This window comes from Falco peregrinus, chromosome 5 (assembly GCF_023634155.1).
Source record: "Falco peregrinus isolate bFalPer1 chromosome 5, bFalPer1.pri, whole genome shotgun sequence".
NCBI classification, from domain to species: domain Eukaryota; kingdom Metazoa; phylum Chordata; class Aves; order Falconiformes; family Falconidae; genus Falco; species Falco peregrinus.
Window position 1 is genome coordinate 7,000,073 of NC_073725.1, and position 17,874 is coordinate 7,017,946.

General features: G+C 37.3%; 1 protein-coding gene across 3 annotated transcripts in view; it reads right to left on the reverse strand.

Moving 5' to 3' along the window:
* Window positions 1–92: 92 nt before the first annotated feature.
* Window positions 93–17,874, reverse strand: part of ANKRD28 (ankyrin repeat domain 28) — a 128,714-nt gene continuing 110,932 nt past the window's right edge. For 2 of the 3 annotated variants that reach the window (XM_055804436.1, XM_005230664.4), the window contains exons 17-28: window positions 17,322–17,396; window positions 15,832–16,033; window positions 14,311–14,398; window positions 13,732–13,849; window positions 12,927–13,146; window positions 11,433–11,520; window positions 11,253–11,336; window positions 10,611–10,756; window positions 10,356–10,438; window positions 10,131–10,213; window positions 7,836–7,927; window positions 93–2,105 (exon numbers count right to left, since the gene is read on the reverse strand). In XM_055804436.1, coding sequence (XP_055660411.1) covers window positions 1,819–2,105; window positions 7,836–7,927; window positions 10,131–10,213; window positions 10,356–10,438; window positions 10,611–10,756; window positions 11,253–11,336; window positions 11,433–11,520; window positions 12,927–13,146; window positions 13,732–13,849; window positions 14,311–14,398; window positions 15,832–16,033; window positions 17,322–17,396 — 1,566 coding nt within the window. In that variant the 3' untranslated portion in view covers window positions 93–1,818. The remainder of the gene's footprint in view (window positions 2,106–7,835; window positions 7,928–10,130; window positions 10,214–10,355; window positions 10,439–10,610; window positions 10,757–11,252; window positions 11,337–11,432; window positions 11,521–12,926; window positions 13,147–13,731; window positions 13,850–14,310; window positions 14,399–15,831; window positions 16,034–17,321; window positions 17,397–17,874) is intronic. The other variant, XM_013305363.3, reaches the window with a different exon arrangement.

Sequence of the window (17,874 nt, forward strand, 5' to 3'; positions counted from 1 at the left end):
TGGTAAAGCCTTTGTGAAGTAGATTTTATAAATGTTCAACCAAAGAAACGTCGTCATTAATGCTTAGTAGATACAAATAAATTATTCATTAGTAGAACTCACATTTGGGTTTTATTATAGTCCGTAAAATATACAGGAATCTTGAAGTACTGAAAGAGTGCAGGTAAATACAGTATTCAAGCAGTCACTATTTCTATGTACATGCTCATTAATTCTTCAAAAAACCCACAAAATTATCAAATAGATCAAAATATTGTCCCGTGTTTCCACACTATGTTCAGAAAACCAGCTGATAATTTACAATATCATAAAGATTCCAGTTCACAATACAAAAAGGATAAAAAGGAAATTGGAATCAGTTTGTAGTAATTTATTTGTACTTTATCAGGACACGCAAGGATTCCTTGCATGTACATGAACAAATTCACTTGAAAAGTAACAGTTATAGTTAAAGCAGAGCCAAATAAAGTAAATATTCATATTTAACAGACAAAACTTCAGCTTACTTATGTCAGTTTTTCATTCTTCAGGCAATTAAAAAACACAGTAGTCTGTTATAAATTAAAAAAAAAATATTCGGGCAAGTCTGAACTACATTACAGGGACCTGCTTCTGCTGTTTATTTTCTAAATGGAGCACAACAAAGATACACAGCTCTTCCCACAGACCAGACACTGTACTTTATTTCTCTAATAGGGAAATATACTTTTAAATTCACCTCCCCCTGCCCCTTGTAATGCCAGGATTTAAAAAAGAAAAAGTGGTAGGGATATACAATGTAAGGAAGTGGACAAATTATTGAAAAGAACTCTCAGCCACAACAGGGTTATCAAGACATTTCATTTCAATTTTTTATGCAGTTTCGTAGTTTCCGAGTTCCTGGTGTATTTTTAAATTAAAAAAAAAAAAATCTCAATCCAAAACCCAAAGTTAAAAAAACCTAAAGCTGTGCAACAATTACTGCTTCCCTCCCACATCTCCCACCCCTTCCCTTGTTTATTACACTGTACATTTTTCACCCTGACTTCACCTTGTTAGCTGGTTTAATTTCAGTATTACAAAAGTATGACAAGTTAATTTTCATTTCACCTAAAAGAAAGAGAAACCAAAAACTTAAAAGTACATCTGCTTTCTTTCATGGTACATGTAATAGTGTTGGAAGGCTTTCAGATGATTAAAAAAAAATAATTAGACCCCCCCCCAACATTTAAACCCAAATCTAAGCTTCTTTTCAGAAGTGATTAAGGTTTGGTTGAAACAACTTCTCAAATAACCTATTCCAGTTTTCGCAAAAACTTAATTAAAAAAAAAAAATAATTCTTTAAGTTATTTGGTCCTTTGGCAATTTGCAGCACAAACAATGCCTACTGTACCAAACTCATTTATTGCCTTCAAAATGGTTTTAGTTTTATTGATAATATTTAAATCTAGCATCCTTTGTGTTGTACGATAGTGCTGTCCATTTACATCAAGTAGGGTGCCCAGTCTGCAGAAATTACTTCTGGCACCAGAAACAGAATGGTAGGTACAGTTAAATAAAACAGTTTTGACATTCTTTATTTTTTATTTTTATTTTTTGCCACGGATTCCAAGTACTTAGTCAAGAATTTATGCTTCTTCTGCAAAATATGCTTTTAAAAATCTTCCTAGAGTCTCACAGATTTTTTTTATATGCAAACACAATAAAAAAAGAAAAACAACAAACATCTTCTCAAAGGTCTGTCCTCTTTTGGCATTCAAACACTGCTAGCTTTGTGATAGCACAAGTCTGACCTTCCAGCATGAGGGTTCACTCTTCAGACCTACAAAACGTAGCTTCTAATAGGTCTCAGAATCTGAGTCATTGAGCTCGTCGTCTTCTGTGTATGGGTACCCACCTTCCCTGCCAATGTTGTTGAAAGTACAGTAGGAGCTATGTTCGCTCCTCATGATTGGCAAAGAGTCGAAGGTGACAGTTTTTGAGGTGTTGGTGTAATGATTAATGGCATTGAATGTAAGGGAAGGTAACGTGCTGCTCGATGAAACAGGCATCATTGTGGCCAGAATGAGAGCTAGGCAATCGGCCACATCCTTATTGGGCGCGCAGGCCAAAGCTGGTGTGTAACCTAGAAAGTCAAGAAAAAACAAAGCCTTCATTTAAAATAAAGGCAATGTAAAAATACCTCCAAGAGCATGTAATCTTTCAGCTGCAGAAGTATTTTATATTGCTTAGCTCTGCACTCTTTACCCCCCCCCCCCCCCCCAAAAAAAAAATGCATTATCAATTAGAATTTTTAAACTTTTGGTTACAAAACCAACCCAGAAGTTAGTGGGCTTTGGAACAGAGATGTGTTTTGTTAAGCACAGTCAGACACTCCAGGCCAGTGAGAAAGCCTGGATTTGAAAATGGTGAGGAAGTCACCCGGCTGAGAACAGACAACTAATGCCAGCCAACAGCGATGGGTGAAGGCATTCACTAGAGAGCCACTGCAGAAACTACAGCTCAACACATTAAATATTTCTTCATCCAGAAGCTTCCACATAGCTGTTCATCACAGACAGTTCTTTTAATAAGACTGTCCTATCTCAGCAACAAGCTGGCTAAAGCATAAGTGCCAGTTAATTGAAAAGGCAGAGTATACAATTCCCATGAACCTATACTTCATTGCAGTATACAGCAATATAAATGATAAAGCCAACATCTAACTTTGATTTGAGGGATATCAAGAAATCCACAGAAATTTGAGGAAATGCCAGCTGGATTAGTGGGCTAGGACTTGCAGAGAGAAACTACACCTCTTGGTTATCGACTGGTCCGGCCAAACTCCTTCTGCCAGGCAATGCTACTGTTGCAGCTCCCAGATGCAGGAGGCCTTGGGCTCAATCAAGTCAGGTAGCTGTGAAATTTCTTCTGGGTAACTGGGGCTCTAACTGTCCTCCAACATTTCGGCTTTCGCCACTTTCCCCTTCTCTACATACTTGCCTCTACTCATTATGTGTCAAGAAAAATGCTTCAAATTCTCCTGAGTGGAGACCTGCGCTTTACTCCTGTCTCACGCTTTAAGACTTAATTGTTCAGGAAAGCACCCGAGGAGAAGTTCTGGCACAGGCCTCAGGGTATCCTGACGACACCGAGGCGCTGCAATTGGTGGTGACAGCAGCAGCTCTAGAGGCAGGGCAGTCACCCAAGTACAACTACAGATCGAGCTAATTCTACCGCCAAGACCAAAGGAAGTTCCCTCACCCTGGCTCCACGCAGAGGCGGGTGGCCGGATCCCCGTGCAGCACCCTTGCGGTATCTCTCACTGCACGCAACAGATATGCCGCCCACAGCGAGCTCAATAGGAAGACTCAATAGGAAGTCCTGCACCACCCCCAGTCCACGACTTGAAGGTATGCAACATCCAGGAAAAAAGCACACAAGGAATTTTAAATAATAGATGGCTTTAAAGCAAACTGCACGATGGATTTCTACCCAGACCTTGGAAAGGCATGGAAAATGAGGCAATGCCTGTTCTACCAGCAAGTGTTTCAACTACAAAGGAATCATCTCTACTGTAGAAGCAGATGCAGGTCAGGTTTTCGGATACAGCTCCAGAGTAATTATTGTGTTGTACAATTGCACGGAAGTTTTAAACAAGTAGGCACACTAAAGAAAATAATCGCAGCTAGAAATTAAGAAAACAGCAAGCAGGGGACGATCTTGCGGTTGAACTATTACTTGCTCAGGACAGACCTTGTGCTTGATGCTTGGAACAGAGTAAGACAACAGTCCCTGCTCAGAGAGGCATACAATCCAAGGAAACAGATAATTCAAGCACAAAACGCACCAGCTGACCATGCGATAGGGCCGTACAGAAGTGCAGCGCAGCAGATGTTTTCATTGTTAGTAAGGTATCACAGCACTTAAACAGCTCAGAGTTAACAGTGACAGTCTGCAGAAGAGATACATTTTGAGAGGGTTCAGAAGCAAGGGCCACAGCTTGCTACACTTGGATGAAGTCTGCATCTCCGGCACGTAAGGCAGAACAGAAGGCTCAGAACTGATACTCAAATGCACACAGTTTAATATCTACAGTTGCTGGAGACCGTACGAAGGTAAGGTAGCACACAAAATAGCTGGCCATATTCAACATCATTTCTTTCAGTAATGTGACTTGATAAAAGTTCAAAGAAGAAAAACAAGCAGTCACCCGCTCTCTTTAGGCTGCCCCCCCCCCCCCCCCCCCCCATTTTTTTTTAAAGGCTTCTTGCTAAGATCCTGAATACTCATACTTATGTTCCTTCTGGAACATCCCAGTTCATCATAAAAAAAATTAAAGGTCAATGTAAAGATTAAACAGATTACTTGCTTCTGTTAAAAGTTCTATAAAACCAGTGTTTATACTAATATGCAATCGTAGGTCTTAAGCTCCTGGCTTTCCTAAGTAGGAATGAAATCACAGTTTTATTCCTGCCTTAGATGTAGCAAGATGAAGTAACTGCTTGCACCATGAAAGACTGACATCTGCGTCCTCCACCACTTTATTTTTGTCTATATTATTTTAGAATTATAAGAACAAATTATATTTTTAGTCCCTTAACTGCAAAGTGATCATTCATATTCCAGGGCAACAACAGGTATAAATACTTCAAATTTTCTTTGAAGATGTTGGTAAATACACAGGCTCCACTGAAATCTCGTTACCCAGTCCTCATATAATGTTCCCCATGATCTGGACTTGTACCTGTATAAACCTTCACACAACAACAACAAAATTACTATCTTAATTTGTGGATGGGGCGATAGAAGCAGAGTGAGGTGAAGCAGCTTGCTTGGACAGCAGAAAACAGAGCCTGTGTGATGGACACGGCTTAAGCCCAGGGCTCCCCCCATCAGAACAGAGCTGCTCCCTCCTCTGGGGCTTGAGAGTTTCCATGAAGGCGCCAACAGGAAAACGAGAAGGTTATTAATGTGGTCAGTGCAAAGACAGTTCTCAAGATAAACTGAATGAAGTCTTACACTTGGAAAAGAGAAGAAAGGCATCTGAGGCATGAGTCATTTCATAAGCATTTACAAGAAAAATTTCTTCCAGAAAACTGGAGATGTCCAACATAAACTAGAATATGAATGAAGGAAGGCTTGGAAAAGGACCAAAAACCAAAATCCACACACACCCCCCCCTTTTTTTTTTTTTTTTTTTTTAAATAAAATGCTTGAAAGGCTCAATGATCACTGTAACGATGAATCTAGGAAATAAAAGAAACCTCCATGCTATGTCAGTCTCTGGAGTCAGAGAATGCTTCCTCTCACTGCTGTGGTGCACATTAATACGACAAAAGACAGACCACATCAGGAAATTTAGCTAGCCTCGTAAGTTAAATAGCAGGGGAAAAAAACCCAACCCAACCCAAACAAAACCGAAAAGTTGATTAAGTGACCAAAAGTAAAACTTCAGATGGCATTAAATGAAAGAAAAAGCTAGTAACTTCTTTTAAGACAGATGAACTTGCATAAATGTCAAAATCAACAGAATTTTTGTAGATAGCAAAATTTCATCACAACAGGTGTGGAAACATGGGCAACGTGGAAGTGAAAACGAACCCTCAACACGACTGCTTTTGGGAAGTATACTGGACAGCTGATTTGCTGTTTCAGTTGCATTTAGTCTTTTAAGAACCAAGAGGATTACATTTTTCCCAAAGCCATTAGTTCTTTCTCGCCACATTAATGGAAGCTCAATAAAAAAATGCAGTATGACTTCAAATCTAGACTATTAAGTATCTTACAAATGAATTATAAACTGAAATGCAGATAATTGGAGTGATGTTGGGTTTTTTTAAAGCTCATTTTTTTTGATAATTTTATGCAGCCCAGACATAGCAGCAGAGGACTATTAAGTAGTTTTGCAGATACAGATACAAATAGAGACTTATTGCAAAAAAAAGTCAATGCAGCCCTTACAGAAAGGGACAACTTCAATGACGAGAAATGGATCATCACTCCGTACGAGCTGAGGTTCTGCTGGTTACATGTTCCATATATTAAGACATGATTCCATGTAAAACACTAGCTAAAAATTTACCTCCAATTTCATCTAATTCTATCTGAAATGCCAAGCTTGCATGGTAGATCACTGAACTTACCTGAACTATGCTAAAGTAAGAGAATGTCAGTGTTGAGATGCAAAACATTCCAGCGCCTATTTCTTGAGACTGCCTTGCTAAACAGATAGCTTTCGCCCCCCAAAAATGCATGAATCAAATAATAATTAAAAAAAGGAAGTAACTTCACCTACATTTTTACCTTATCAGAATTAAATATATGTGATTTTTTTTTCTTTAGGGACACGAATACTCTAGCAGTAGGTATGAAAGACAAAGAGGCCCGAAGGCAGAACCTGGCTATCGATACTGCCAGCTTTTCCTTTTAATATAAAAGGTACACTATGGAAACCGAGATGACTTTTGCAACAGGTTTAGCAAACCTGCTGACATACTAATACCTTTAAACATTAAGAAAAAATTACAGTGACAGGTGAAATAGATTGATAAATCCCATGAAAGTCTCCCTTGCTCTTTCACAACTTTCATCACTTTGCATATACTGTACTTTAAACTGGCACACTCATCCAACAGAAGAAGAATTCACTGACTATTCTTAAGGCTGCTTAAAATTTTATAAGCAAAGCAATCGCTGTTAGAAAGAACCACAGTGAGGAACAAGACTAGTTAGCATTCAAATACCTTACAATTTAAAATACAAGCAGAACGTAAAAAGTTTTAACACGTTACAGTTAGAACCCCAGGCTGCCAGAGAATTGACACTTCCATACAAACAATGTTTTTCTCTCTTACATCAAAGATCCACCCTAACAAGGGACTGGTGGGCTGTACACAAAAACCCCACAAAAATACTTCTCCAGTTAGCATACTTGTGATGAGAAACAAAATAAAAAAGATATATTTTCCAGTGTCTTCATTTTAGGGAGTTTCATTTAGCAGTTACCCCTGTCCTCTAGTTTAGGTAAGGAATGCTCTTTAAAAACACCCATGTCACTTTAAGCATTGTAGTTTGAGAAACACAGAGAGAAAGTTACAGCGAACATTAAGAGAGGAAGAACTTTCCAAATTGGAAATATAATTCAAACTATTAATTAGGCACATCCCTTCTGGAAAGAAACCAAGCCACCCAACCCCCACCCCTCCAACCCCCAAACTCCCCTCTCAAATCCCAGCTACTGCTTTATGACACAACAGGTATGACATAAGAGCAAGAGCTCTTAGGCTTTTAAAAGCACAGCTTCAGAGGACCACAGATGTCTTACATGAAAACATGCAAGTAAGAAGTCAGCAGATTTGATTTTCTTTTGTTCTAACAAGGCGTAGGATTTATTCTCTGTGATAAAGCAGTTACTTTTTCTTACTTCTGTATCCCAAAAAACTCTATAAAGAGCCAGAAGCTTGAGACCGGTAACTGATCTGTAATTCATCCTCGTTTTTAAAAGCTAATTCCAGTATACCTACCGTGACCAAATGAATGGCAATTCAATCCAGCTTCTTAACAGCTGAACGTTCTAGCTTACTTTGAGCATTATGTTTTTCTGACCTTTTTCAGTTACGCCAAGGCTAGTGTATTTATAGGATATACATTATATAAATGCAATCCAAACACTTCTATGCCATGACCTATATTGTTCTGAAAGTCTTCCCTCTCCTTACACTTCTTCTGCTTTGCTAAAATAACCCAACACCAGCACATTTTTTTTTTATGGGGGAACCGACTGCAAGGCTCATATTAAATCCAAAGGGTTACTGCTTTTCAGTGAGCTGAGTTTAAAACCAAAGTTCCTTATGGGGAAACAAATTTTTCTTACCATTTTCATCTACAGCAAGTACACTTGCTCCCTTCCCTAAAAGCTCTTGAACTACAACCGTTAGTCCATTCCGAGCAGCTACATGCAGAGGTCTGTGAAGACAAGCAAACTCATATATAAACCTTAGAACAAGATAATAAGTAAGATAGGTAACTTGCATCTAGTTAAATGATTACTGAAGTATTTATACCTGTATGTTATTTATACATTATATAAAAATTGTAGATGTAATAACTGAGATGGGAAAAAACAGCATATTAATTTTCTTATTGCAAAGAAACTACAATAACAATTGTGCACTTTCTTCTTTTTACGGCACCAAGCAGTGAGGAAGACCTGCTTACCTATGAACTTTACCATGTTAAAAAAGTTAGAAACATCTAGCACCCTACTGTTGATAAATCCTTCACAGAACTGTTGTAACAGATACCACCGCAGCAGTGTTACCGCATATCACAGGCAATAAGCAATAGAATACCAACAGCTGAATGGTAGTCATATTTTATGGCATGTAAATGCTTATAAGAGATGCCGAAGAATTTCATCAATCTGCCTTTTAGAAGTGACTAGAGATAAAAGCATTATTTTATAGTATAATGCATGAAGCAATAAAAGCAGATTACTTCTCAAAACCTCACACTGTTAACCGTAACTGTTTTGCAGTGACTGGATTGCCAAGGGAAGTGTAGCTTTACCTCAAATATTCTAATTGTATCTTTTTCAAATGCAACAGTTTTTCAAAATTGGTTACCCCTGGCTTTAATAAAACCCTACCACCACTCAGCAGGAAAACAGAATACATCTGCTTACTTCCCTCCTCCTTTACAGTTCTCTACATTTGTTTAGAGATTCTTAAAATTGTTTGAATTAACTGTGAACTATATTTTGATCTGGAAATAAGTGCCTTACTTAGAGAACAGAAATGCAAAAGATACAAAGAGGAGCAGCTGTATCTATGGTGCTTATATTAAAGGATTAAAATTCAAGAACTACTGCACACTGCAAAATGTACTGTAATTGGAAGAATTTCAATATAGAGGCCAACAATTGTAATGCTTATCTTGCTACGAAGTAGGACGTGAAGCTGTTCAGAAAGTCAGTTATTAAAAAACATTTGCTAACCAGTAATATTTTAAACAACTGTTAAAATCTTGAAATTCATATAAACATTTCATGGAGGTGCAAATATGTGACCAATTTTCCCCCACAACATCTCTTGATCAGACTGTATGAGCCAAGGTATGTGGGTAGAATTACATAAGCCCGTGGCAGCGTACTTTCCCACTTCTGTTCCCATCTCGGTTTTGCTTCTCCTTCTCTTAAGACATCCCTGCTTCAAGGCAGAAATGAGGCAATCAGTCCCTTTCCTGCTTTCTGGTTATTTCCTGCTGCCTGCGGTGCACCACGGTGAGCAAGAGCAGGGGAAGAAGTCTTACTTCTTCCCTAACTCCTTAGTTACTTCTTCCCTAACTCCTTACTTCTATGCTAACTCCTTAGTGCAAGCAGATCCCTGGGCATAGTTGGAAGAACCGTAGGAGTTTGAACAGGACAGATTCCGAAAGGGATGTAAGGTCAAATAGCGAGTTGCTTACAAGTTCCAGTGTTCTTTTTCTAAATGGTCTGTGATAGTGTTGTTAGACCGCTTTAATAACACATGGACATAACTACGCCACGTATCAGGTGCCAAATATTGCCCATAACACAAATACATTCTTTAAAAGGAAAAAAAATGCAGAAGACTAATTTTAAAAGCCCATCCTGATATATATTCCCTAGTAGGACATGCCACTTACATTTCTAAGTTTTCCTTATGATCGGGCTAACAAAATAAGCTTAATTCTACTTGAGAGAAGATCTTCAGGAAGCATTCAGAATACCGTACTCTCCATGATATTTTATAGAAAATACTTTTTCATCCTAGTAGGAATAGGTGTCTTTTGCTAGCAGAAGGCATGCTGAAGAATAAAAGCATACTTCAGCTAGGGTTTTTCTTCTTTTTTTGTTTGTTTTGGGGTTTTTTGTTTGCTTGTTTGGTTGGTTCTGTTTGGTTTTAGCTTTTCAAAGCTAAAATACTGTAAGATTTATTTATCATCCCTTTCACCCAGCTAAAACTAGAACTTGAAGTATGAGCTTAAAGTTTTTCACTTTTTCACTTCAAGTCAGTTCAGCTCTTTGTACGTATTAAGCAAGTAAAATTCAATCAATTTGGGAAAAAATTCTGTAAAATACTCCTCTTTATGAGCAAGATACACACCAAAAACCCATCTGTAAAACACACTCACTGCCGATACGTACGTTTGCAAGGCTGCATTGGTGGCATTGATGAGGTTTCTATCCGTAATCTTCTCCAGTATTAACAAGGCACTAGTTTCATGACCCTTAATACAGAACAAACATCTGTCATATAAAAAATATTCTTCAAAAATTGCTTTGAATGCCTTTTCGAAGTCACAAGTTAATATCTGCAAACAGTGCTTGATAACGCAAAGCTCAGCACTGTCAGTCAGACTACGCACGCACCTTGCTGCAAGCCAAATGGAGTGCTGTGTTCTTAGAACTGTCTTGCAAAGTCAGATCAGCCTTAGCACTGCTAACCAGCACCTCTGGGGAAATAAAGATTCGTATTAATTAAAAGCATCTTAATGGCTTACATTTGCACAGAGTGAAAACAGAATTCGGACAAAATATACCCACAAGAACATTAACTATAAGGCAACTTCACCCACAGTAAGACTGACAAAGCCAAGAGCAGAAGTATATAAACTTTCTCTTTACCAACTGTATTCGTCTGTCCATTTTCTGCAGCCATCATTAAAGGTGTTTTCCCAGAAGAATCCACAGCGTTTACTTGAGCATTGTGACTGAGCAGAAGCTGTAGACACTCGACGTGATCTGTAAAAGCTGCTGCATGAAGAGGAGTTCTACAACAGATCAAAAGACAATATGGCCATGGTCACCTGTGCTTTCTGCACGGGGCATCCCGACTGTGATCCTGCAGATGCAAAGGACTGGGCGATCCCTCCCACTGATCCTTTGAAATTAGTGTTGCTGGAGTTGTGACTGCTGCCTTTAGAAAGTCACCTTCAAGTTTGAAATAATTCCCTCTACGTAGTTTATTATAATTTGATTCAGAAAAAATAAAATACGCATAAAGTGCTACCCACAAAGTGATACAATTTAAAACATGCTCCAACTTGCCTATGTAATAAAAATCCAATTCAAGTTTATTAAATCAGAACAGGATTTTTAAAAATCTAGATTTTATTTCTAGCACAGAATAAAAATCTTCAGAGAATAAAAAGAGGGGAAGGGGGAATTAACGTAAGCAGCATATACAAAAAACCCGAACGATCACAGAATTTAGCAGAGTCACTTTTACATTACAGATGTTCTTCCACTGTGCATTTACACTCTTACCTTCCTTTTGAATCTGTTGAATTTACAATACCAGCACCTAGTGTATCAATTAACATTTCTGCAGCACCTTCATTGTCATTTATCCTACAATGAATTAAACAGGCTGTTATTTACAGAATGATAAATCTTTTGTTAAATACAGCAGTGAAATCTATGAAGAATAATTTTGCACTTCCTTACACAGCACAATGCAATGGACTGAAAGAATTTCCTTCCATTTTCTGGAAAACTTCCTGTTCCAGGAGGAGCTCTACACAACTGTCATGACCTAAAGCAAATATAAGAATTAGGTATTAATGAAAAAAAAAAAAAGGAAAGAAAGAAAAGAAAAGGTCTATTTATGGATTACAACAGAAAAATACATATCTAAATTAGATTAAGCGGTATTTTATTTGAAACTTTCAAAGACACACTGGTTATATTTGACAGGGCTACATTTAGGGACTAGGACGTTTTTAGAATCCTGAAAATCAAACTATCATTTAACACTGTAAACTCTGTGAAATTTAGAAGGGATCTCATGCTGTCTGAAGAACATCCAGAGCACTTAATTTAGTTCTTTCCACCCCCACATTTCAAACTCTTCTGTACATTCACCACTTAGTCTACGTGAAAATGTCTCCACCATTTGAGGGTTATTTTTGTTCCACTGCCTTGGTAAAGCCGAAGAAAACCCAAGTCAACAGTCATAACAAAAGCTTAAAAAGAACATGGTCAACCTATCATACTATTGTTTTCAAAATTCTATAGCCTACTGCCGTACAGGTAGCTAACAATTGTAACTCTTTGATCTTTGATGCATATATGCAGAGAACCTTAGCTCAACATTCACTGATGTCTGAAGATCTGTATTTTCACAAGTGCTTTCAAATTTTCATTCTACAGATCAAGCATATTTCAATTTTGTTTTATTCAGACACTGTGGTCACTCTGAACATGGACCAAGCTGCAAGTTTAATTTTATGGATGTGATAGAAATGTTACTCTAGTTCGAATTATCAGTGTATTACCCAGTTGCTCCAGCTGTGAAGACAGTCTAGTTATTTTTCACTTAAAATAGATCAGTAAAATGAAGCTCTAAACCCTTACTTCTTGACCTTTCTCTATCATGTGACTCAGAGGTGAAATAAATGAGAATCTCCACTATGCTGGAGATGAACACATAGAAGAAAGCCTTTAGCAAAGGAAACAAATGAATTTCCTACCTTTTAAGTCCTCCCTCACCCCCAAAACCAAGAAAAGTATTAGTGAAGAAAAAAAATTACGACTGAATCACTTGTATATACTTTAGCTTCTTATGCCTATCAAGGCTGATTTGAGTCAAGTTTAAAAAAAGATTTAATCTGAAACCATTCCTTACAAGACTCCCTGTGAAGGTTATTTTTGGGGGATGTGTGGTGCACTTCTACTCACAGGTACTATGCAGAATTTCTTAAAAGACTCCTTGAGGCACAAAACTAAAGAGGGCAGTTTATAACAAAAATGTAATACAAACACCTCATATTATGCATTCGATGTTAAAGCACTCCCCCTCAAGATACCATGGCCGTCATATTGTCACAGTGACTAAGACGAACTGAAAGAGGACAGACTTTGTTGCTTTTATAAATAGTAAAACTTTCTCAGTATCAACAAATACATTTAGACCTGTATTTCAATTTTAATGTATTTTACCATTATAGCAGGCCCAATGCAGTGATGTATAGCCGTGATTGTCTGCTATTGCAGGTACTGCATCCACAGACGTAGCTGACTGCAGGAGAGCTCCAAGAACACCTATATGTCCACATGCAGCTGACAAGTGTATAGGGGTTCGTCCCCTACAGTCTCGTAATAAGGACTTAGCACCATGTTGAAGCAATGCTTCCACACATTCCTCATGCCCCGTAACTGCCTGTGAGACAAGAAATAGCAAGTTTGCAAATATTCATGTATATAAGCCAAGGTGTATAACTAAAGCAAGCAAACCTCGGGCAATTTCTTACATTTTTAAATAATATCAATATAAGGACAGTTATTATTTTTATTCCTGAAAACATTCGTTCTGTTGGAAAAATAGCAGTGTACTATAATATCAATGACAGAATTTCTTGGAATAACACCAAATGAACTGCTGATCTCTAGGGCTCTTTCAATTGCCTCATCTGGCAGAAACTATAAAAAAAAAAAAAGAAATTTGGCATACAGCAGTCTCCTTCCTCCCGTTAACACTACCCTGACCCATAACAAAAAGCAGTACTCTGAGACCTCTCCAGTCAACACGGCAAAATTAAAAGACTCCAGAAGTCTAAAAAAACATTCTGAGGATACACAGCTAACAGGCAAAAGCTAGCCTTTTGGAAGCAACTAAAAAGACAATTCAAAGCTAAGAATGGCATGATGAGAATAACGAGAAATTCATTAACACTACCTAGTAAGTCTGTATTTGAAATTAGTATGCATAAAACTGGAAGGGACAGAAAAAAGAATATTCTCTTACCCCTCTATGCAATGCTGTCCTTCCCCACTTATCTTTGGCATCTACATTTGCTCCTTTGTTAAGGAGTGAATAAACGCAGTCAGTGTGCCCATTGAGAACTGACAACATCAGAGGAGTCCTGAGCAAAGAGTGAAATAAAGCGTAATCTACATGGAAATTTAACAGACTAGATCCAGCTGAAATACAACTAACTACCCTTCTGGTGAACGCTGTTAACATTCACATCATCAATGATCATCTCTAGCATTACCTTCACTCTGAGAATACCACTCATACTTGCTTTTTGGAGTCAAGAAAATACATTAATATCCCTTAATTCAGAAGTCCTGATTAAGTTATTAGTATCCATTTTTTTCAGCATCTGGGCAATAAGACACATTTTACTTTCAATTGAAAAAAAAAGAACATTTTTCACCGCCATTATGTTTATTGCAAAATACACAGATGCACTTGTCCTAGTTCAAATATCATCTCCCTTCAAATTCATAAATTAAAAATCACTAGTGTAAAATATTTAGGTTTTCCTTTAATAAAATACACTAACTTGTGAAGAACAGAATATGTATCATTTGAACTCACTGTCCATTTCCGTCTTGAATGTCCACTGCGTTCTGTGGTTCTGCATTTCCTATCAACAGCCGCAAACATTCCGAATGACCATTTGTAGCTGTAAAACATCATAAAAATACAACCAGTTTTACATCAGTTGCCTTTGAGTATACAGCTCAAACATACTGGTAACCTGCTCAGACTAGAAGGCTGTTAGCTTGAGAACCCACTGTACAACTTCACCGTTGTTATAACTTAAATTAAAGCAAAAAGTATAAACACTAGAAATTATTTCAGAAATCAGGCATTCTCAACTGTATAGTTTTAAAAGTAATTGATTCCAACTGTCAGTTGCCAACAGCTATTTGTTTTTTGTATATAAATGAGGTGTACACATTAACCATAATTTAAATATATGTTTCTACAACATCCACAAGAAGAAATAATTAAATACAGTAATTATCATAACTTTTGCTTGTTTTAAGGCACAGGTAAACACATACCTAGCTAATCATACACAGATGTTGTAGCAAGCATAGCATGTGTAAAGCTATGAAATAATAACTGAAATCATACTTAGAAAGAGGGGAAGGAAATACAATGCATAAAAGTAATTAACCAAGCAGCTAAAAAAGGGAAAAATAAAAGCAACAAAAAATTGAGAAATCACATTTAAATGCAACCCATGAAAGATAAGTGATCGCTCGTTGGAGAAGAAATTATTTCTGACACACAGCTGCAATATTCAGTCCACATAACAACAGTGACAATTCATGCTTCTTTAACTGGCAGAAATGCTAACAAGTTCGGAGAAACTAAATCAAATATAACAATACAGCTTGTGCTCATGGACAACAAATTAAACGGCTAGAATGACAATATTTTGTCCCTAATGCTCTTTCTACTGCAACATTTCTAGAGTACCGTAACTATAAATGTCAATCTAAGTAAGTCTATTTTCAAAGAGGAAGAAATGAGAATATACGATGAATGCTAGACTTTGCAAAAAGTAGGTTTATAGAATTTTTCTAGGAAATGCAGTGAGAAAATATTGCAAAGGATTGCTGTTATTTCCAAAACGCTCAGGAGTCATTTAAATCCTTGGAAAAAACCCAATGTATAGTTTTCATGTCTCTTCTCAAACTCACAAAATTCTCCAAGACTCCAGTCATTTTTGGAAGTATTTTACAAAGCTGCCAAGACATGCAATACGATTCACGTATCTAAATTTGGGCCTACAGTTTGGGTTGCACGAAAGACGAGGAGAGAAACAGGAACATGTCACTGACGTCTGCCAGCACAGCCAGCCTAGCTAGCTGAATGGGCAAGGACAGGGCACTCCTGCAGAGCCTCGAGCTGAAATGATTTATTGGGTTAACCCTGGTTTCTGTCCGCAACTGCTTTGTTACAGCTTTCTCAGCAGAGCTTATACCTTGAAAGTTGTCTATTCCTAAACATCATTTCTTAGAGCATTAATGATACGAGACTTCTAAACACGAAGATGAGCCACTTCGAAAGCCGGAATTTTAGAGGTTAGTGGTTAGCACACACCTGCAGCATGTATAGGGGTCCTCTTTACAACATAATCTTTCACCAAGATTGATGCTCCCTGATTAATAAGCACATCTACACATTCCACGTGACCCTTAAAGGCAGCCAGATCCAACGGTGTCCTTCCATTATTATTCCTCACATCAAGGTCCAGCAGTGACTGTACCAGCACTTCCAGAGCTTGATGGTGGCCATGATAAGCCTACAAGAATAAGAAAATTCTTCAGTTTTCCCGCCCTTCACATTTTTCCTTTTTTCCTTACCAGCACTATGTAAATGAAACTGTGAAGATGGTATTTTTGTTTTAACCTGTGGAAGAGCTACTGATGCAGCAGGTTACAATAGTTACAACTAATTAAAAAAACATACAAAATTGCAGCAATGTTAGTGGCTTTTTTTTTTTTATCCTTTCAGTCAGCAACTGAAACTACTTTCAGAAAATGATGTCTCTAAGTTGTATAACTACCAGTATTTTGAATATTGCATGTTTCACTGCTTTATGTTATAGTTAAATTACCATCAGATTATTTCAAGTGAGGAACACGTGCAAACTTGACTAACCCCTGTTATTTTTTTAAAATAAGAATATTTTAAAAAGAAAAAGCCAATAAAATTAACACAGTAAAAATAACACAGTACGAATAGCTACAGTTAACATAACTGGTAAAACAGAAGTGACTTAGGGGATGAAACAGTTAAGAGATCAGAATGGATATACCAAGGTAAAAAAATAGCACAGAGAATACTTTGTAAATATGTGTCAAGACAACGTTTCAAAGTTAATAATGAAAATAAACACCTACAACTATGGCTTTATAATTTCCATAATAGATATATACTCTTGGATACATAACCTCTGCCCACAGACAAAACTAATTTCCAGGAACAGTCTAACTGCTTTCATTTACCGGCATTAACGGTTACTTTTTACTTTGACCATACACACACGCACACACACAAACACTCTGCATGAGACAGGCTATTTCCAAAAAGTACAGTGTGGTTTTCCAGTTGCTCAAAGTCCAGTGAAAAGATGAAAGCTACATATTTTGCTGGTTACTCTGTATTTTGGGTATATTTGTACAGGCAGTTTCATCGGGTCCTCTCTTACATTACTCTTTGTGCAAATCTCTCTTAAAGTTGTAAGGACAAACATTTCTCATGCTGAACAATGATGAGGGTAAAACAACGCTGATGACAAAAAAAAATGTAATCATTACTTATCGAACAAGTCTTCTATAAGTGTTATTAGTATAAATTATAACATAAATCTTAATTGTAAGATTCCAAATGAAAGCTGTTCCATGAAACAAGTTAGAAGTGAAATGCAAAAATCACCCTATACAGCTTTTCCAGGAATATTAGTACATAGTTTTGTGCTTCATTTACCGTTATTGACCTATTTAAAAAAAAATCCAGAATGAATAAGCCTACGTCAACAACTGTTTGCCGTTAGATGAGCTGTCATCACTAACGAATGAAATACTTACAGCTAAATGCAGCGGACTTATAGGTGCTCTGTTGTCTGAATCATTCAGCATGTCAGTACCTGATGTTTCCATCAGCTTAACAGAGAGAAAATCAGAGTGAGTGCCAAACCCCCTCACCTTTAAAAACATTCAGCAATAATTGCTACAGTATCCAGTATACATGGACTGAAAAATAAAAGGAAGAAAAATAGGAAGAATAATGTAGGATTACAGTTTCCTTAGGAATTCTAGATCTCCTTCAACCTTTTATAAAGAGTTTGAATTGCAGTGACTGCAACCCCTCCCCCAATTTCATCTCCCAAGCACAGTTAACTTTGCATAGGAATGCAATAATTAAATCAGAAACTAATCTAAAATTATTATTTTTCCTGAAGCAGCCATATGAAATAATATAGCTGAAATGCAGACAAAGGGAAGACAAGGACGGATGAGAACAGCTGTAGTAGCAGGAAAAAAAAACCCAAACAAAACACCCCCAAACAAGTAAGCATTTAGATAGGTGAAAAGTCAGCAAGAAAAGCAGTATGAAAAGCCAGAAAGGAATATCGATTCT